We start from the raw sequence: 23,799 nt of genomic DNA, 5'->3' as shown, positions 1-23,799 counted from the left end.
AATTTTGTCGAAAATAGAAACACACATATAATTCAATCATGATACGGTTAATAGAAGAGTAAGTTTAGAGACCTCCAATTTTATAATTTGTTCTTAATCAATAAGCTATATATTATAATAAACAACCCATTAACAGATTTTTTTCAGAAGGGATATGGTTACGATACTGTTGTCAGGTCATTAAAGATGGTATTTTTGCAAATAATATGGTTTCACTTATATGGTCTCCGCATCGGAAATAAACAAATGTATTATTCCATTCTCAATTTTATCAGTTGTTGACTGATAGAGTGTATGTTCCTCTCGTATATTTTATGATTGTATGATTCTTAACCCTTAACGGGAGTGGACTTTGCTTGATTTTCATATGATGAGACATGATCTCTCAATTTATTTAATTGAGTTCTAAAGCTGGAGTGTAATTGACAGCTAGTTGGTCTTTGTTAATTTACCAATCTTTGTCACTTTGTTTAATTTCTTGTGTTTCTTAGTCTAACATCAGACTCATATTTCTTTCAATTGGAATTTTACTGTGCGTATGGCTGTGTATTTGTTTATTCTGTATTGGCTAGATATAAAAGAGAGGTTTAAAATCTCACTCATTATGTTTACCCTGGCGCATTCTTTGCGCCTGTCTTAAATCAGGGAAATCTGGCCTTGGTTAGCCTTGTTTGTTGTGGGTTTTTTTAATTCGGGTTTATTTGTGTATTGGATTTTAGTGAAACGTCCGTTATCGCTAAACAAGTACATATTTTTTTTATTGTCTGGTGGAATTCCGCCTCTAGGAGCAGGCTTGTATTCGCTGTGTAGAAGACTCCTTTGTGGTCTTGGGCTGTTTTCTGCTCTTAGGTCGGTTGTTGTCTCATTGACAAATTCCCCGTTTCCCTTCTCAATTTCAGTATTCTGTATATATGCCTTTGACTTTTTACTCTGTCATCTTTTATACAGTTCTAGACGATAACTCTGGATAAACAAACAGCTTTTGAACAAAAGTTGTGTTATTTGAAGTTTATTTCCAAAGAATAATTCCAATGTAACCATACAGCATAAATATTATTATTTTATATCAATTCAAAAATAGTTCCTTATTTATTTGAATCAAGATTGACAACTTGCAGTTTTATTATTTTACCTATAATAAAAGCATTTTTGATTCTTATACTTTTATGTCTGTACTGTTGCTTTTAATATATATTCATTCTTTAGGCACACATCACTGTATGAACAATTAGTTGCATGCATAATAAGTGCATACACCATATATAGACTATATGTGAGATAAACCAGAATTACATATATAGTTACTTGTTTTAGGAAAACAGACATTAACATGATTAAGAAGAATTTATCAAAAAATAGTTAGAATGAGTATTGAGTAACCTGACTTTAAACAATTTTTTCATAATTTGAAAGTGAGTCTTTATAATAGACATAAATGTAAGACAACAGTGTAATTATCTACAAATTTACATGTTAATTTTTTTGATATGTTTTTACCTTTTTAACTAAGCATAATTTCAAGATTTATACACGAAAATGTTTTTGATATCAATATTAATGAATATGATTCTTTTTTTGTTTTTTTTGTTTTTTCGCTTCTATTCTTCATCTGTTAGTCCTCTTGGAAATGCTTCTCTTTTTCGTCTGTAAATAAAAATAAAACCTTATAAGACACATGCACATATTAAACTAAATCAGATAGTGTTTCTTACAGAAGAATATTATGACCATATTTATCACCATTTTCCAAAAAAAAAAACATGCTCATACTAAGTTTGGAATATGACAGTTTATGATGTTTGAGCTATTGATTTTGTCATTCGATAAGGGACTCTCTATTTTGAATTATCATTGAGTTCGGTAATTTTATTATTTTTTACAAATATTAAAACAATAATAGTCACGCTTATTTAATGACAAAAACTACATTTATATGAGAGACGTAACAATAAATTCGATGACTCTGATTTGAAATAAGATTACAAAGACAACATTTTACACTCACCAATAAATATTATTTTTTCAAAGTAATTCACATATTTTTTTTCCTATCCAATATACCCTCATTTTCTAGTAGCAAATACATTTCCAATGACGGCCTCTTTTTTACAAGACATATTGTTTTATAATTAATTTTATTCATCCCGAATATGTATGCAATATTTTAGCAATCAACAATCAATCATTCAAAATAAACATACAAAACAATTAAATGGTTAATGGTTATCCCAAAAGACAAGAAAACACTGTAGCTCTGAGTAATTGATAAAAGATTTTGTGAAATAGCTTTAATTACAAGCACATAAATCATAATCGTCGTTTAACATTACATTGTTAGGGATTTCACGGTACATACCCACAATTTAAGGTTAAAACAATAATAATGTTTGAACACTAAATGTTAACAGGAAAATATAACACTTTAAAAATCTAGTAAAATATTCTGCTTATTTTAGATTTGATCTACGTCTTAAATCAAACAGCCATCAAAAGCAAAGTTAAAAATAAAAGACTTCAATGCGTTTTTCTGGATTAAAATTAATCAGAAACGCTCAAAGACGAAAACTTGAATGCCATGGATGTATAAAACCGAAACAGTTGAAGAGCAATAAGTTTGTGTCATTTTACCACTAGGTCGATGCCACTTCTATTGGACGTTTTATAATTGTCATAATACTGTCCAGTAGTTAGCATTAATGTGTAGAACTTAACACAGAACTGTCGTTAATCGCAAAATTACTTTTCATAAATGTTAATGATAATTCTTAGCCCCAGCCATAAACGACTTTAACAATATTTGGCAAAACTGGTTACAAAATGCGTTGCTTAATGATTTTCCACTTCTTAATTGGTATGACATTCCAACTGTTTTATTTAGCCACTGTTTTGTCTTGTTATAAACTGATTTGTTTATGATGATGTAAAAAAAAATAATACAATGTAGAATGATTGCCAATGAGACAACTATCAAAATACAAGTAACAAAACAGGTACTACGTTCAATCTATATTGTATACTAAGCCAAATGGAGCTCCATCATGACGTAAATCAAGTTTATATTTAGGAAAACAACGGCACGATAAACAATACAATAATTAACAAAAAACAAAATGGACACACAGCAATCATCAAACAAGACTACAGGTACCTGGCATCAGATAGGCATATCAAGAATAGGGTGTTGTTGACATTTTTGTAAGCGTTCAATCCTCTGCCCATTACGGACAGTTTTGAAAATAAACACCAAGTAAGATCACATTGTAAAAATCAGTTGGAATGACCAACTCATTAGTTAATAGCACACAACTTAATTACAGTGGCAAAATACACAAGGAATCGATCTAAGATAAATTTCAGTTATTGAATGCGTCCCTAAAGTTAATTTAAAATAAACAATATTCTGTCAGACGTAAATATCAGCCAGAACACCCCGACGGATGAAGTCAGAAGACGTATTTATCAATCTGAGAAAAGCATGACAGTTGGCTTTGCCAAAATATTAGTATCGACAGTATGTAGGGCCTCGATAGCAATATAAGTATGATAAGCTATTTAACAAGGAAGTTTTTAAATTAATTTAAGTACTGATAAAGAAAGGGTTAATTTAAATAAACACCAAGTTGATATATATCTAATCCTAATCTTATTCCAAAAACAATATATTCGTACAAATAGGAATGCGATAACTATATCAAGATTTTCACAGAATTCATAACCTAATATTTGCTTTATTACTTAGATTAGATTAATGAAAAAAAAAAGAATTGATTAACAGAACCAAGTCCATCTCTCATGTTACAATTGTAAAAGATCATTTATAAAAATCAAATATTGTTTTTAAAATTAATTTATTTTTCGCCTCCGACGTCTGGAAAAATCTTAAATGTGTACATATGTCAAAAAAGAAATGTTTGAACTATACCATGTTTAATTTTTTTTTGAGTCTTCTAGACACACACCTATCAAAACATCAATCTCAAATCTTCATAAAAATATTGTATCGATTAGACATTTAGTACCTTATTTGAATTCTAAGAAGGATACACAACGAATACTACAACCAAATACACTTTAATACATAGCCTGGGACATAATGCAAATACAATTATTTGGGATGCACATTCACAAATATCTTTATACGGAGATTGATTAATGCTGATTTGTAGGTAAACATGTTTTGATATGTCTCATCTGTGAAGCAAATTGAGTGATGACATTGATATATTCTGAAGAAGACTTTGATTCTTGTAATTGAATTATAAAAAAACTTTGTTCAATTAAGTTTCATATTACATATACCTCATCGATTTTATAACTACCTCTAAATCATTATAAAACGGTTTCGAAAAAATTTAAAAATCAAATTACTTTTAATATGCAGTAGATATATCATAAGAAAACGTTATTTTACTTTTGTTTTTAGTAAATGCATACACTAATTCTCAAATCATTGGATATATCAAATATATTTTTAAACGAAGGCTCGGACTTTAAAGTTGATAATTCAACAATCTCGATTGGATAAATCCGATAATCCACTTGTCTCAATGTTATTATCTATATATAGCAGTGGAAATACAAAATAAGACAATGAATTTACCAGTGAAAGTTAACCGTATGAGATAGTCGAAATTGACGATTCTTTTGAGAATATTGTGCACTCTATGTTAATCATTGTCGAAAAACATTCCTTTGACAATTTTCAAACGATCACAAAAACAAATACAGTTCACCTAATTAACAAATTTATTGGTCTCAAAAATACCGAACTCCGAGGAACATTTAAAACGGAACGTCCCTAATCAAATGGCAAAATTAAAAGCTCAAACATATCAACCGAATGGATAACACATGTCATATTCTATTGGTACGATTGATTGGTTTTGTTCATGAGATATCATAAACATGGTCATAATTATAAATTGACTGATCGAGTTTAACAAAAACAATCTACGGATTATTTAAAAAGAAAAAGTCAAGTCAAATACCGAGCTTCTTGAGTTCAAAAAAGGGGAAAGTCTAAAAATACCAAAATTTAGTGAAAAACAAATAACAACATTTTAATTCTGGTATCTATGATCAGTTATATGAGATCTTTGACATTCATAAATTTCAAACATTTCTTTCTTTCTCATAAAATATATCAATTATCAGATATAATTTAAAATAATTGAGTTATAGCATAAAAAGGGACAATTTAAAGGTAATCTAAAGAAAAGAAAAAAATACATGTGTTGTTGAAGACTGTACATTGACCTGTAGATTCCTTTTTCTAGTTTTACTTTTATGTTGTATTGACATTCTTATTACTACGAATAGGTGTAATTATATTTACTTTGCTTTCATATCATATTACATTTCTATTCTTCATATAATTCCATCTAAACCATTATTACTAAACGTGTAAATTGATCATAATGTCCTATCATATGATGCGTCAAAGACATACCACTGAGAATAACGAAGACGCATAGTGATCTTCATCCACGCAACCCCTATGTCAAGCTTTATAATCATACATATAATCGACTATTATTGAATATAAATCTTCAGCCAGACTGTTTGTTGTTTTTCTTTTTTTTCTGTATTATGCAAAACATTGAAAAGGTGTCACTATGATAGAATCGTACAAATTGATATCGAAAAGCTGTTGTCTGCAATCATTTTTACATGAAATTGTTATTTTCTTTCCCACGGATAGTACTGACATTTCGGTTTTAAACATCAGTCTAACAATTTTCGCACCTTTGCTGTGTTATATTGTATAGATTAATTTTAAGGAATGAGTATAAATAATGCCAAAACATTTGTAACAAATTACAAAAAATGTGATAAACACCAGTAATAATCGGTAACATTTTATCGCCAAATATGTCTAGTTCAGCAATTGAACTGGAGTAGGCGTCTGGTTGAAGGTGAGATATGTGCAAATAGTCTGACATGTTGCATCATACTGAAGGCGTCAGATCCAAGGAATATAAGCTTTAAAATAAGTGATTCGTTAGAAGGCTAAATGTTTGACAATTGTGTTTGTAGAAAAGCTACAACCTTTATCGCTATTCTATCTAAACTCGTCAAAGATACCAGGCTTAATTTTTTTTACGCCATTCTCGCGTTTCATCTACAAAACTCTCATCAATGACACTTCTATCAGAATTTGTGAAAAGGCTAGATAGAACAGAACTCAAAAAGCATTGAGGACCCAAAATTGGTAAAGGATTTGACAAAAATAGCTATGGTTATCTAATGCTTGGGATTTTTTTCCGGAAAATTTCTGTACCAAGTAAAATAAAAGTTAATTTACAAATACAAATATTTTGTTTTTCTCAGTATCTACTTTTACAAAGTGGTAGTCGTTGTTTTACGTTCCATGAGTAAATTGAATGTGTTGTTCCCTATTCTGTCACTGTCGAACATAAACTTTTTTTTTTACCTTTTGGCGACAGAGAAAAATGTGTATTGGCAGAAACACTTTGTACTAGCATTCCATTGCTATTACATTAATTTATAATAATGTTATGACAACCACCAATAGTTATTTGTTCTTTTTATACATATATATATATATATATCAAAATAACATTTTCATAATGGATTAAGTAGTAACAATGGTATTTAGATATGTTCAACCTATGGTTAAGAAGATCAGTTTCATGATGACAGAAATTGATGTTTGAATGTTTAAATCAAACGCAATCCTAATCAATACTGTTTTGAAAATTTGATAGAAAAATTGTTAACACTAATCGTGATATTAAATGTACATTCAATAATCAGGAATTTTCTTTAGATAGTGCATACATATATTCCAGTGAACAAACTAATTTTTAATAGCTAAAATATGAACAGAAGTAATTGTTTTTATTTTGTACTCCGGACTAGTGACCTTTGTAACCTCTTTATCTTGTTTTGTATATATCATAAGAGTTCTTGTTCTTGTTCTATCTGTACCAATGTTGTGCATTGGATTTATAAAAATATCGTGCAATATATAATTAAAAAAGGGATTTATAAGATTAAAGATAATCTATCAAACTGGAAGCAGATTTGAGATTTCATATTGAAACTCAAGGATGAGGAAAATAAAAAAGTGACGTTGACTGATACAGAAACTATTTACAAATCTATGTATTAGTTCCTAATTCATTACATTACCTGTAACATCTATATAATCCAGGTATGGTGCTTTCTACACATAATTTATGCAGTAAATCAATTGATTGTTCATCTGAAGCACTTTCTTGTTGTGTTTGTTGATCTTCTATCACTGGAAACATGTCTATACTTTTGTCGCCATTTCCTGCAAAATCATACCATTTCTATATTCATATATGGTTGATCCAATCACAAAATTAATTTTAAAACGAACAATAATTTCGCGTTCAGAATAAATTACTTCAATAAAAGTCTGCCTTTTTTCTTGAACAGACTTTTAGAGAAAAATAAAAAGCAAAAAATAAAATAAAACCAAAACTAAAAAAAACTTAATAAACTGCTGAATATTTGAATGACAGGGGAAAACAACCAAAGCCCACAGGTGCCATAAAGTGCTTCAGGTGGAATGCAGATCCTGCTCCACTCATGACTAAACCAAAGATGTCTTTAAAAACATACAAACGTTAGAAGTACTTGTTCAACCAATGAATTAAGACGATAAAATAACAATTGGAATTGGTATGTTTAATTTGACGAAAGGACGAACAAAGTCGGTTAGTCTTATCAGATATTGTATTTGTTAGTGGTAATTGGTATTGAGTGTTCAGTAATAACATTGCAACTCTTGATAAATGATATGGCATTACCAGTTTAACAAATGTAACTTTGGTGTTTTCTTTACATTCTCGTGGGTTTTAGATATTTTGCAGAAAATATGTTCATTAATTACTTAGGTTTTACCGCAAGTTTGCAGATCAATTTGACCACCGTTTGAAGTGATATAAAGACAAAATAAAAAGATATTTGATATGACACTAATATGATGATTACGGTATCATTCCATCAACTTTTAGTGACTGCAATGAACTCTTTCGAGCTAACTAAAGCTGTCTCCGTGTTAAGTGCAGATAGACGAATGATATTGACACTGGTAATTTTGTCTACTGTCAACAGCTTAGAGAGGGATTTTCTATTTTTAGAAACAGTTAAAGTAATTCAACAATTTAAAAACCATTAAAAGTCCCTGTTATATATCTTTTTATACATGCTTATTTGCTTCCAAATAAAGAACGTCCATAGTCTTAGTTGGAATCATTGCATAATGTAGTGCCAATGCACATATAAACGTATATACGGGAAAATTGTTGTTTACTGTTTAATCTTTTACCATTAGGAAACAGGAGAGGAAATTTTGTTATTTTGTTATTCGGTTCATATTTTTTGTCAATTAGTTATGCTGCATTCCTAAAATAGAATCCTTCAAAAGCTATATGAATCTGTAAAAGAACCTTTTCCTGCTCGATTAAGTTATACCATATTGTAATAGTTTTAATCTATACGTTGGTGTAGACGGGATAAAATGTATGTCTGTAATTTAGGTGTTATATTGCCAATAAATCATTGTTTATGTATTTTACGATAAACAAACTGTCGTGGTGAAATCTGCTGCATTCTATAAGAATACATCTATATGTCATTCAATGGCAGAATATAGTGGGGATTTGATTAAGGTTGTGATAAAGGTTTAATGCATTTGGCTTGCAAATATCTTTCCAAACTTTCTCTAGCAAATCTGAGTATTTTAAGGTACTAGTATTTAATCCCTCTCGTACAATTACAACAATTAACTTAAGAACGAATTTTGTGTAAATGAAAATAAGAGTATAAAGTATTGTTAGTTTGTTTTAATGACCGTAACCGATAAATACAGCAAAAGTATGCTGAACATAAGATTGAGACTTCATTCGTTGTTGCAATAACATCAAATTGTATTTTTTTCAAACTCAGTGTTCTGAATATATACAAAAAAAGGAAGAGTTTTTTTTTACCGTATGGCATGTTGATTAAGGCATTATAAGTCATCTTTCAAACACAAATTCAACTACATTTTCTAATGCTCAATTTGTGTGTATCCAGCGTGTAGATAAGTGGTAAACAAACAGGATTGTGTTGCTTTATAACATGTCAAGCTCGTTTCTGCGGGTGTAATTTTTTTTCTGTATAACAATTCATCCTTTTAATATACATTGTTTTGTCCCGTTTTCGGTAACCCTAACATCAATATGTTGGTTCTATGGCTTTGAGAATCTTATCGGTATTTTTCCTTATTCAAATCTTCATAGTTTTATATTCTATGGAATTTAGCGTTGATTTATAACATTTATTAATCTGTTTTACACCTAGACAGTCATTTTATGGCATTCTTCAAACATATAATAAATACTTTATATTGTCTTTGTATTTTGTGTCAGATTAGTTGCAGTCAACATACATCCCGCAACTCGCGTATTTAAAATTAAAACGAATCAAAAGGATGAGTTTTAGACGCAAAATACATGAAATACTGAAGAGCATTGAAATTTATTGCCACAAAAAAAACAGCAAACGCTTATAAAGCCTTTGACGAAGGAAATAAACTCATCATAGATACCAGGACCCGATACGAAAGGGATAATTGTTTGATAAATCTTTGAAAGTTGATGCCTTGTTCAAAAAGTAATGCCACGATAAAAAAAAAGTCAAATAGGGATTTAAGATCAGTTGTGAGTGTATCATTAAGATTTTGTTTATTCTAGATATTTCAAAACAATGGGAGAAGTTGAAAATTTGAAATCAAACAACATGTAAATATCTTAGACACACAATGTTTATCAATCGTGGAACATTGTCTTCTCCTTTCCACCGCTAATGATATTTATTAACAATTACATATGTTATTGTATAAGTTGCTGTAGTTATCAAAGGTACCAGGATTATAATTTAGTATGCCAGACGGACGTTTCGTCTACACAAGACTCATCAGTGACGCTACCAAAAAAACCTACTGTTTACCACAAAGGAATTTAAAAATAAGTCAAATAATTTCTTATTTCTTACCAAGCTGCCATGACGATGGGAACCGTTGGTCTAACCGTTTTCCAAATCTACCCTGCGGTCGCCATTGTGGAGCACCATTTCCTGTTGCTATGGTGACAAGAAACACGACGGAGAAAATTGTTATTATTTCTGCTAGTTTCATTACCTGAAAAAGAAGAAACAGTTCATACTGGCTAAAGAGATTTTTTTTAACGATACGAAATATGCACTGGACTTATCTTTCCAATTTCAAACGCTTAAGTTCAAACAAAGAAACTACTTGCTGTGACCATTTTGATTGGGTTTTAATGTATTTCATTTTTGCAATTCCGAACACCATAAGTTGTCACCGATTATTTAATACCTTTTTCTGATTTTAAATTGTTCCAACTAATGGGTACAAACGATTGAAAATGCCAACAAACTGTATCGAACATTTGGTAACAACTTCACCGATATGCAGTTTGTCTTTGCAAACTCTCACAATATTTTGAAATATGACAATAAAAACAAAACATAAAAAGGTAAGTGAAGAGCAAAAAACCCCACACAAATAGACAAATGCACATGTATATCGGAAGGCTTAAAACAGAGGTAAAATCTTACATAATCAAAAACGTTATTAAAATTTGGTAATTACAGTTGCATGTCAAAGAAATGTCACTGGTTGTAGGAGAGGATTTTTTTTTAAATACCCTATAAGGACTTTTTTGGCTGGTGAAGTGTTCTTCAAATGTATATTAAGGTTTTCCCTAAAAAAGAAAGTGCGCCTTTGATGAGTTCAGTAAAAACAAATGAATAAGAATAAGTAGAGTATTGAAACATTTTTAAAAATAGACGTGTACAGATATTCCATATTGATATTGCAGGGGCATTGAATTTGCGAAATAAATATGTCGGGTTCTTTCCTTTGACTTTTCATAACAAAACACTTGTCTAAACTGGTCTGGGTGTACTACAAAATGTATTAATATGTTATTTACTCCACAATGATAGTGAAAACAGAGAAAGATTGAAATTGTATTCAACAATTTTAATAATAAATATACTATGTGAAAGTTCAGGTAACGGACTGTTTGTACTATATTGGAGGAAATTTGTTAGTGAAATTACTATAGATATGCCTTTTGAAGTTGTAATGCTTTCCCTGTGAACACAACTTTTTCAATGTTTTAAGCATTATAACTTGAAATTTTCGTTTGAGATCAAGAATTTTGATTTTTTCCCAATCTCAAAACAAGATAACTCAAGCTACAACAATGATTAAATAATGGATTAGTTATTTTGAACAAATAATAATGGACGGCAAGAACATAAACTTAAATAATGTCAATAATAATGTCAAAACATTACAAGAGTATTCCTAAAATAAATGTAATCCGCCCAAACGCTCAGAAAAATAGATTCAGATAATATTTCAAACGGATTAAGCAGGTTCATACATGTAACAGCATTAAATGTGTTACATAATAGCTAATACAACACACGCGATGTGCACGTTTTTATCCAGCATTTCTGTGTCAAAACCATTAGATGTGATAACGCTTTCAAATTAACCATCAATCTCCGTATTGTTGAATTAACGTGAAAACAAGTACACAAGATTTCCATGTGAAAATAGTTTAAGATAATGGCTACACTTATTTAAATAAGAGACTAAAATATATATAAATAGAGATATGTGTTATATGTGCCAATAAGACAAAAAGACAAACAAGAGTCCACATAACAATTCATAGAAAAATTTAAAAAAATGAGCAATACAAAACCCACCAAACACAAGATTAAAATAATAAAAATACCGAAACCAATGATATTCAAAAGGGAGGGTTCTTTTGTCAAATGGCACAATCAAAAGCTCAGACACAAAAAAAGAATGTAAATCAATTGTCATATTCTTGAATTGTTAATAACAAGGTACGCAAATCCTGCTCTACATGCGGCAACTGTTAATATGTTCATGACATTCTCAACTTTGCTCAGAAATATTTCAATTATAGCTTATAGTGTTTGTAACTCATGTACTTTGGTAAGGTAAATGCCTTTCCATGGTTCAGAATGGTATAATAAAACTTATAGTGATGATAATTTTGGATATTCACGTTTTCTAAGGGCCGTAATTGTATATTATATTCCAATATCAGTTTAACACAATGGTTGCCATATTTGGAATTAAGGTATTCAATACGTCACATAGAACGCGATACAATGCGTCATTGAAATAAGCAAAGTGTCAATTGACGTGAATTTTTAATTATTTTGTTTTGATAATCACGTTTTATAACATAAAAATGATTAATTATAAATATCAAAAACACTTATCTGATTAATGAAATACAGGTCTGTGATGATCAATTAATATAGCATTATTTTTAGATACGAACATGAAACACGAACACGACATTTGTTTTTCGTTTATCATTTTGTACATAAATTAAACCGTTAGTTTTCTCGTTTGACTTGTTTTAAATTTGTCATTTCGGAGACTTTTGTAGCAGTTTTGTCAAAAAGAGGGTCGAACCAAAATTTTTCGAAAAGTGTTGTTTAACTATTTAGCAGACGAAAATATGTGAAGTCTACGATTGAAAAATACTGCACAAATGTTCGGGAAACAAATAAAAACAAAAAAAAAACTGTCAAAAGCCGATACATTAATAATGTTTAATTCTCCATCCGTAAATGAGAATCTGGTACAACATGTCAGAACACATAAATTATCAATTTTAAGATTCAAAATAAAAATCGAAATAATATAGTTTACATAATTTGTTAACGTATACTTGTGGAGAAGATGTATATGAGAAATTATAAAATGATTTTGTCTTTTGTCCTTTGCTATTATTGTCCTTTTATTACATCTCTAAACGTTTTATGTTTATGTGTATGCTTAATCAAAATGCCAATTTCAATTGAAAATACAGAAATTATTATTGAGAAGAACTTACATTTTGAAGAAATTGTCCCTTCATGTTGTTTGTCCTTTTTCTGATATCTAGAGTGGCTGAGCTACTGTTTAGAATTCGTTTTATTACGATTTAAATACCAATGTCATTTTATGCAAAATATTTTTCTTTTATAAATTGATATTTATTGTTAATAAATGTCTCCGATTCATTTATTAATAATACATCTGGCTTAAAACAATATTTTAACAAATTCGTAGGAAATGGATTCATTGTCTTTTGCAATTGTGCAAACATCGGAAGAACATTTTATAAAATACAATTTTCACAGCCACGTCATTTTGTCGTGATTGTATTTGTAATCTTTCAAACAATGATCTCTCTTGTGTAAATATTAATAGAATTTCAAAGGAATCGGTGGAATGTCACAACAAATAAGATTCTGGTGTTTGCCATCCACCCAACAATAAATAAAACTATAGTCAAAATAAAAAAGGCTATTGTTGGTACCCGTACAAATCATAATAACGTAAGAGTCTTTTTTTTAACCGAGTAAAATTTGCAGCAGCATAATTACGGTATTAAAAATACCTTCGTAAACGTCTATGTGTATTTCTGTTTTAAATAAGTCAATGTGAATAATAATAAAAGATTCTTATTAGGATTATGATCAAAACATAGTTGAGTTTTTGTTTAACAAGTTTTTTTCTGATTTTTCTTTTTTGTTCGTGTCTTATGCTCTGTTTTGCTATTGTTGTTGGTTTGTTTTGGGGAGGGAGGGATAATTTTGAACAGATTTTATTAGAAGAGATATTTGTCCATTTTTAAGGTTTCTATATCAACTGATTTACCTCATTCTCTCCAAGGTAGGTTGAAATAGAAAAGTGTGTCAAATGTTTGGTTATGGAATTGCGATAAAAGAAATGCATTGGAACTTATTTTTGTTTACTTTGAATATCTAATCATCAATAATGAGGTCGATAAAAAAATGTGAATTTCTAGCTTTATAAAATAAACTCGAAATTTTAATTACTGCATGGTTATTTTTGTTAATATAACAGGGTTTACAATTCTGTATTCTTTCATTTTTCAAGTCATTTTTCTTTGTTCTCTTTTCTTTAAATTTCTTCACCCCTTTAATTTAACTCATTCTTTAATTCATTTTAGCATATTTTGCTATTTTGTGCATTTAAGGGCCCCTTTTCGTGTAGTATTGGTCCATGATTTTCTATTCCTTTTAGCCCCATCCAGACTTTTATATAAGGTAGGAAATTTATTAATATTTTACTTTATAGAAAAGTTCAAGGTATCAAGAAAAACATAGAAGTAAGATGTTTTAAAAGGTCTAGGTCTTATATATTTAAGTTTTTATATACCTCCGAATATCAAATTCATCACATCTTTTCAAACAGGACATACATTTCAGTTCAGAAGGTGTTATCTACACCATAAAGTTGTATCTATAGTCTCGACTCAAATTTGAATTCTTGAATTTAGTGCTCTTACACTGCATAAACCTTATCGTGAAAACGTTACTACATTACTACGTTACTACAAACCTTGATACCGGAATGAAAAAGACAATTAACAAATGAACTCACATTTATTGTCGAAGCAGAAATCGGAAAACTTAATTTACTGCATAACAATCGTTAAGAAAGTTATTTCCGTTCAACAGGAAACAGTTCATAAGACAAACATCATAATGAGAACGTTTTAAAACTGATGGATTTTTTTCCAAATTTTATTAATGCCCACGATATACAACAAATATAGTATTACACTAGAAGGACACGTTCTTGAAATTTAAGATGAAGGTAAGTGAACGAATGGCGGCGCTGGATGACGTAAATGTCAATTATAAACAACTGTAATACAATTGGGAGACTTAGCTAGCTATAAAACTAGGTAAAACCCACCATATTCTTTGGAAATGTGCCACTTCAGGAATATGACAGTAAGTTTTCTTTCGTTCCATTCATTGATAAAATCTAATCTAACCTTTGATTTGTAATTTCTCGTAACTTCCTCCTTTTTGAGTTTACATTTTGAGTTTGCTATGAGTATTAATATTCACGGCACCATTAAAAAGTCAAATCACAAAAATACTGAACTTAGAGGAAAATCAATTCGGAAAGTCCATAATAAATATTGTGTATCTACCAAATAGCAATTCGTATCACATTATCTTGATGGTTGTAAGTTGCTTCTTTATTAGTGAATTGATGCCAATGTCTTATTGATACCGTAACCAAAAGTTTTCAAAATTATGCAGCCTTCTCCTAGATGAAAATTGCAAAATTGGTAAAAGATTTTTTTTGGTGAAATACTGCAATGATTTTAACTGGTTTGAGGGTCGCTTTGTTGTTTTGTTTTTGTTTTTGCTTCATTTGTGTGTGTGTGTATGATATATTATTTTAATCGCTTTTTGATAACCGATTGGTAGTTTTTTGTTATTAGTTTCAAGCATCAGTCTTAACATAAATAAATCACACTACGAATGCATCAACATAACATTTTGGTGACTAGCTATATTCCGGTATACGAATAAGAAACTGTTTTTTGAATTTTTTAAGAAAATGCCAACAGGATTTGCTTCAAATAAAAAAAAGACGAACGCAGTTAAGAGCTAATGCATTGATGCAAATGATCATAAGGATATTCTAAGTAAACTGCGATTTTCATATGGAAAGGACGGTAATTTTGAAATAATTCTAAATAGAGATTTTCAATAAAATGACATTGCTCGACATAACCGACCTATCTGACCGTATCTCGGCCTACTGCATTGACGAATGGCGGAGGGGGCATTTTTTTGCATGGAGTTTTTTAATGTATCAAAATCATAACGAAGTCATTTATTTATTATTATTGTCATCGCTGGAGATTATTTCCAAAAGAGGTTTGAATTCGGGTGTTTTTCTTGAATCCACATCAACTTTTATACGTAAAAACGTAAAAAGGGAAGAATTGTTGTGAAAATCATTATGGACAAACAATTAACTGCTATAATGCATTATTTGGTATATATTACTATAACTGGTTAAAAAGTGCTTACACACCCTCCTTTTGTTGCTAAATTTTCCAAACGAGTACATGGATACAGTGACTTAGTGGTCAATGGCTTTAAAAGGGCGTGTAGTTCATTAATTTGTTCGATGACCGACACGTTAACCCGATGGTAATTGTTTCAATCCAATATCATATATCTGCATTGATCTTAATGTTATCGTACTTTGTTCTGTGAAATGTATCATTGATGTAGAACAACAGAGTTCTAATAAAAGAAAAAAAGGTATGATTTCTTGTTATTATAAGAAATTACTTTTCAATAGGTTCATCAAAATGAAATTCATTTATACTTTATAGTACCGTATCTCTATACTATAGTCCATCAGATGCTTTAGAAATTCGATCGATTTAATGAAGATTTTTTTATCTTCGAGTATAACATGTTTTGTTTGAAAAGTATCAGCCATTACATCTATCATATTTGGTACATGTAAACTGAATAAAAATGGTTTAAATGATATTATTTGTAATTAAATTATCTCATCTATTTTTTTAAATTATAAACTAGTGCACAAATGTATATTTTTATTAAAAACATACCGTATATAATAATGTGCTTAACTACGCTTTAAAGTTAATGTTAATTTGGTTCAGCATTCAACATTTCAATCATTTCCACAAGGATTATTGCCAAAGTTTTTGTTGCATTATTTTAACAATTACAAGAACTGAATTATTATTACTGTAAAAGAAAACTATTCCACATAGCAACCTTCCAATAACAAACGTAGGAATAGGAAACACGTGTATCCAGTAGATTTAAGGAGAGTGTTTGTTTCTCATATGAATATAAAAAGTTCCTTCTCTCTGATATCAAACATTCATTCGTTTTAATTATATATGATTTCAACATTTAAAAAAAGATTATTGTGGGAGAAAAGATAACCTAATTTCCTGTGTTAACCACCTTTGAAATGCAGTTTTTAATAGTCATATAGCATGGCTAATTTAAAAAAAAAAAAATTGGCATAATGTTAAGATAAAAATGGAAATACAAGAATCTATATAATTATAATTTTCATGAAATACAATGAAATTGCGGTGTTCTTGATGCCACAAAAAATCAAATGATTAGACTGATTTTTATTGTTGACAAATCTGGATTACTCCTATTATAAATAAGTTTTAGCGAATATCAAGGCGGTACCCTCCTAACCTTGACCTAAGTATTTATATATTTAAGTCGTATAACATGATCACATGCACACGAGATTGTGTTGATATGCCTTGTAATATCAGAGAATTTTTCTGTCTGAAAATACAATGAGTTGCTAATCCTCAGTCGGGCTATTTAGTGATAAAACAGCTGACTATATTACAAAATACTTTAAACACGTTTAAACGTTTTCATACTTAATCGTTTGAAAAGTGAACAAAACACTAACAGCTATGAAAACAAAAAAGAATACAAAATACATAATACAGAGACCAGTAGATACTTCCCGATGGAGATTAAATAAAATTTTACATAATTATGAAAATAACACGAAAATAACAAATGTGGGTATATGTCAATGACACAACCAAAAAAACACAAACAAACATATCGAGGTCAAAATGCCGCACTCAACAATAGTAATGTGTTTATACAATAAGAACTTTTGGTTATAACAACTACTGAATAAACTTTACAAACATCATTGAAGATCTACTTTAGACACACAATTCAATGGAAATGACAGGGGGGGGGGGATATAACAATAGACAAAATTTGTCATTAGATGATAAACTTGTTGATTGAAAAATCCTTAAATTATCCGGCAATCGACCTTCCTGCTATACAACTACGAAGGCAGATACATGAACCGATAAACGTATACAAGATGTTAATAGTTTCTCGGTATCCTACTTCTGTTATGATCAAATTATGTACCAGCTCAATTTAGAGTCGTCACATTGGTCCACGTTTCAGTCATTCAATTCAACAAAGATGTATATGGGAGAAGCACTGTGCATTAAAGCTCAATGTTAAATTGCAGAATAAAAAGATTATTCCTGTACTGTAGGAACATTTTAAATCTACTCACTACGAAACAGGTGAAAAGAATTGGCGATCCACGCTTTTCTCTAAGTCTCTTAAGCCCGTTAAAGTTGATCCTAAACTATACAAATATTGTAAATCGAAATTTTTATTTTTAATCATGACCGATTCAACTTAGTTTTAAAGTTACATTTTCTTAAACCAGCATGAGATTAATATGAACTAAAACATAATTCACTTAATCTGTTATTCTCTTGTTACTTATAAGTACTTACAGGCTTCGGATTATCACAGAATACCTCCGGTGTTTTTTTTTAACAATGTCTGAACACAGAGGGGCAAAAGGTATTTGAAACACTTCCCTTTTAACAAATATAACGTATCATCTACTGTCTGACGTGGTAAAGACGTATTAAATTGAATGTTTTTTACGAACATATATCCTTATATCAGTAAATAAATACGTTTTTCTTTACACTCATTTGTCCTCTTTAACAGATAATGGTCAAATTGGTTTAGATTGCATCCCAATCATCTGCTGGAGATACAATTACTTGATACAATTACTAGATAGTGTAAGTGACAATGTGTTGTTTTATAACAGCATATAGTTCTTGGTCGTCAAATTGGTCAAAATGGTTATGTCACGCCAGTAACATCGGGTGTACGATATATTTGCATTCCTAGTCATGTAAATTTACTACTACCAAATATAATTTAGTATCATTTAGTATGATGTTTTAGTATCCACCTTTTCTTTGATTATTTCGTAATATACAATTCGGGTTACTTTTATGTCTTAATATAAGGAATGACTTGTAATAATCGGTTTTGATTTTATCGTTTTCAGTTGTATTAAGTTAGCAATGTTTAGAGCTGTCGGGATGTTTTTCCTGTTTAAAGGTACATTAGAGTTTTTATTTAACCCAATGGGAATGGACTTTATCGTTACTGTCTATTGGAAAACGGTGTGAGTTATATTTTGTTCAACATTGTATACAACATTTTGTCTTCTTCTTTTTTACATATAAATTATATGGTTTTAAAAAGAACTTGTAAATAAAAACAAGTGTATACAATTTTGTTAAAAATTACGTAATCGATATTGGAGCTTTATGGTCCTCCTTGTTAAAATAGAAATCCTCAAACAAACGTTTTAAACAGAAACTATGTAAACGTTGTAGTATAAAGGGGAATGTGCTAAAAGTCTTTATATCAGAAGACAGTAGCAAATTCTTATTCACCTAAAACACACCGGACGCCATACATTTTAAAAGAGTCGGAATATACCAAAAGGGATACAATTGTTACTTCTGAACTATGTCAGATAATACTGATACATAATTTTATCCTGTAATCGAACTCTCTAGAATACTTATACAAATGATAACACGAAGAGTTAAACGTATAAGAGACGTGTATAGCATCCTGATATCCTCCTTCTGTTAGGATTGAACGGTTATGTCAATTTGGGGTTCTCATTGCAGTCTGCGTTTAAGTTATGTCGATTTCATTTATAAACAAATTCAACGAATAAAATGGAAAAATAATTGTACAAAAATTATTGTAGTATATAGACATAAACTGTTTAAGTGTCTTTAAATATTAACTTTATTTGTACTCGGCTCGAAACAGGAGTTATAGCTCGATGAAGCTCGCATTACACCTGTTTATTAGCCTCGTACAGCTGATATTAAAAGACATGAAGAAGTCCAAAATGCCGATCTAAAGCCATATTTTAAATGAACGCAATATGACAACATACAGAAAATAAAGTTTTTTTTTTAATCATGATGATTGAAACTAGTCGATTTATTAGAGGAATATACGCGATTTGCAATATATTTACTTACCCTTTTTGCCAAGAAAGGTTTATCCCGGAATATTATCTAACATTACTTTCAATTTAAAACAGTATACGAATATGTTCCTCTATAAGACTTTAAAAGACTTTTTTTTACATCCAACCGGCAAATCACTTCAATGTTTACAAGACTGAATCTGGAACAATTGGCGAATTTTCCCCGGAAACGCAACAGAAAATTGCATTATAACAACAAAAACATTTCAGAGACCTTCATTACAAGTAATTCAAGAGTCGTCCCAGACTTATTTCAAGTCGGTCATCTTGTTAGAGGATGGTATTCAATCAAAATATAACAATAGACAAGTTAGGATGCCAAATTTATGATTTTATGTTAAAGATTCAATTTCCGACCTTTTGTGCGATTCATCTATGTTTTAAGTCTGGAACAAATCCCCAAAACAGACAAATAGTTCATGTGTCTATAAAAAAAAGCATTATTCAAAATACTATTTGTTTTATTTGTGAACAAAAATATACAAATGGGACATACTTCAATTAACCTTTTTGGATTCGAGCGTCACTGATGAGTCTTTTGTGAACTAAACGCGCGTCTGACGTAAATACTAAACTTAATCCTGGTATCTATGATGAGTTTATTTACAACAACTGGGTCGATGCCACTGCTGGTAGAGTTTTAATTCCCCGAAAGTATCACCCTCTCATAGTCATCACTTCTGTGTTGACATGAATTACCATTGATATGGTCATATTTATAAATTAACTTTTACAAAAATAAAATGATTTTTTTAAATACTAAGGCTCTTCTACCTCATGAATAGATTACCTTAGCTGTATTTTGCGAAACCTTTAGGAATTTTGATCATCAATGCTCCTGGACATCGTACTTTTTTTGGCCTTTTTAACATTTTTGGATTCGTGCATCACTGATGAGTCCTTTGTAGACGAAACGCGCGTCTGGCGTAAATACAAAATTTAATCTTGGTATCTATGATGAGTTTGTATATGAAATAGTTTTTTGTGCACATAGAAACTTTAAAACTATTACAATTATAGAGGCCAATATGAAAGTGCATCCTTTACAGATGAAAATGAATCCGAGAAAAGGCAAGATAATAATCTGAGCAAAGAGTATGTTGTAATCTTACTAAATGTTAGACATGGAAAAGTTTTGATGCTAATTGCAAACCACTGTATTTCATGGGTCATATAGATAACGTACTATTTATAAGACATGTTTTAAAATATTATAGCAAATTCTACAATATCGTATCAGATTATCTTTTTAAATATTGATTCATTAAAAACTCATTTAAAGTCAATGAGGGAATGAATGAATTAAATATTTTCTCTTTCCTTATGAGACTTTCAATTGAATATTCTCTTTAAAGAAAAGTCTGTTACATAATCTCTACATCTTTAACTTTAAACAAAAGTTTGCTGAATGTACCTCAGAATTCTGGTATCATTTACACGAATAACATGAATTGTTAGCTTTTATTTAATCACACTACTATTTAAAGCCACACACATCATGCACATACAAACCAATCTTTATTCAAAAAAGTAAACGCATGGCACTCAATGTATTATTATTCTAATATCACTGACAGTGTTTTGTTGAAATGTAAAATGTTATTAGCATAAAAAGATATCAATTAACTCAGGGATCATTGACTTCTTTTGTCACAGACACAATTAAATCTGCTTCATATATTGAATAAGATCTAGAAATTGTCAATGAGGGTTGATTGTAAACTAAACCATACCACAAAAGTGACGATTTTAGGTTTCACTTTCTTAGTCACAACATTCCAGCAGCGCTTATATATGGAGTCTCTATATCTCTTAGTTAAACCGATATTCTTGTGTATCATATCGTGCTTCCTTTTATCGCGGGTTACTGTGTACAAGGAAGCTTTTGAACAAAGGGTACCAAAGGGTAAATTTGAATAGCTAGCTATGAAACCAGGTTAAGTCCACCAATTTCAACATAAGAAAATGCCAGTACCATGACATAAAAATGACAGTTGTTATCCATTCGTTTGATGTGTTTTGGCTTTTGATTTTGCCATTTGATTTGAAACTTTCCGTTTTTTCCATGTCTAACATTTTGCAAATTTGAATTTTCCTCGGAGTTGAGTATTTTTGTGATTTCATCTTTGAAGTCATATCATCAAAGGTTTTAAGAACGCACTCATGATTTGCTTCACCGTTATGAATTATACAACGGGGTAGTTACAATTGTCGTAGCCTAATATCTGTTCTTTTTTCATTCGATTGTGACATCACATAATGAAATTTATTATTGAATTTAAAAATGCTTTTAAAAACACGTTGTATTCCTCTACTGAGTAACATACCGAAGCACATGAGATCGTCCAATCTTGTCGTCTTGGCTTCAATGTTGTTCAGTCTTTAGATTTTCCGTGTAGTGTTGGGTAGACTGTTGATTGTCTTTTTGCGTATGTGTGTTTGTCAACTATAATTGTCCGTTTCTCTCTGTCTAATGGGTTTTGAAAGTCCGTTTGGTATCTTGTTTGTCTTGTATTTAAGAAGAGATTATAACGCCTTTGGAATATGAAAATGCAAGTAAAAAATAAAATTTACTTTTATTCTTTTTTTTGTAAGTTTCTTTAAATGACTTAATTAATTTAAATCACCTATCAAAAGATTTTTGGAGGACATTTTTATTTATAATTACAAATGTTTCCAAATGTTTTAATCATTTTATTTATCATCTTGGATTAAATTAGAAAGAGTACACAATAAGTACATGGTTCAAAGCTTTAGTGCCATTATATGTCACCGGTGCAATAATGTCTGACTACACCCTTAACACAACACTACAAAATGTTCAAACTACTATTATTTATAAATTTAAATGGTTTGAATCATTATTTGTATTTTATGTCAAATGTTAACGTTTCTCTTCGTTTTTAATTTCCCGGAAGACAAATTGGCATTGGGAAAATTATTGTCAACCAATTATGAATTTCTCTTTAAGCCATTGCCAAATCATTAGCACAAAAAGCAAATTGCGGTCCGTTCACGCAACTACAATAGCTTTTTATTACGAACAAATTATCAAAAACCTTTAAGTTCCTTATAATAACACTAAGTTATATTTTTCTCAGGATTGATTATAGGGAGATTCATTAATTTCTCATTCTGTTTCTGTGGACGCCGGATATAGATGGTTGTTAAGAGTTTGTGGGCCACTGATTAAACACCAGTCTTTTCAAATACATTTATTTTGATTTGATGCCGTCGAAATTCAAAACGATTATGAAAATACCATAATCATCTATGATGTTATTTTCTATTTCACTCCTATTTTTGAAATGTTATTTCAAAGGTGCAATCACACATTGATTGTGGATTTTGTCAGAATAGACATAAAAAGAAAATGCTTATAATATATTAATATATTGGAATTAATGGACCACAGAGTCCTGTTAACAAGAATAACTCACCCAAATAAAGAAAATAGACATAACTGAGAGCAGTTCTTTAAATGGATTAAAAGAGTTTAAATAATCTCGTACGTCGAAGACAAGCTGACAACGCCATGATAAACAACAACAAAGAATGACGAGTGTACGAAGGCAATAGTCTACAAACATCAACCTAAAAACTTTTAATTTTAAAGCATTGCAAATGAATCATTTATTATATTTATTTTGTCGATGAACTTAAAATGGTGTTTGCGAATATAACTTATATAAACCATGTTCACCACCGAAAATCATCAGTTCCAAAAAAAAAAAAAAAATCCCTAAATCGAATATATCCCATAGAAAGACTGAGCAGCACAAAAACTCACCAGGAGAGCTTTATTGATTATACAATATTGTCTTTTAAAATATCTGATTGTCTTTTTGTAATTTTGAATAATATCATTCTTTTAAGTAAATTTTTGGGTCAATTTTTGCTTCGTCGATTTTAATGAATCTTTTTTTTGTATTCCAATTACTGAAAATGAGGAGACGGGTTTAATGGGTGTT

At 30.0% G+C, this 23,799-nt stretch overlaps 1 protein-coding gene across 3 annotated transcripts in view; it reads right to left on the bottom strand.

Moving 5' to 3' along the window:
* Positions 1-993: 993 nt before the first annotated feature.
* LOC134705208 (uncharacterized) overlaps positions 994-23,799 on the bottom strand; it is a 41,934-nt gene continuing 19,128 nt past the window's right edge. For 2 of the 3 annotated variants that reach the window (XM_063563971.1, XM_063563973.1), the window contains exons 2-4: positions 10,033-10,177; positions 7,156-7,300; positions 994-1,644 (exon numbers count right to left, since the gene is read on the bottom strand). In XM_063563971.1, coding sequence (XP_063420041.1) covers positions 1,599-1,644; positions 7,156-7,300; positions 10,033-10,177 — 336 coding nt within the window. In that variant the 3' untranslated portion in view covers positions 994-1,598. Of the gene's footprint in view, positions 1,645-7,155; positions 7,301-10,032; positions 10,178-12,956; positions 13,043-23,799 lie in introns of those variants that run through there. The other variant, XM_063563970.1, reaches the window with a different exon arrangement.

This window comes from Mytilus trossulus, chromosome 2 (genome assembly GCF_036588685.1).
Source record: "Mytilus trossulus isolate FHL-02 chromosome 2, PNRI_Mtr1.1.1.hap1, whole genome shotgun sequence".
NCBI classification, from domain to species: Eukaryota; Metazoa; Mollusca; class Bivalvia; order Mytilida; family Mytilidae; genus Mytilus; species Mytilus trossulus.
The sequence above is the reverse complement of the archived record's forward strand: the minus strand, read 5'-3'. Positions and strand labels throughout refer to the sequence as shown.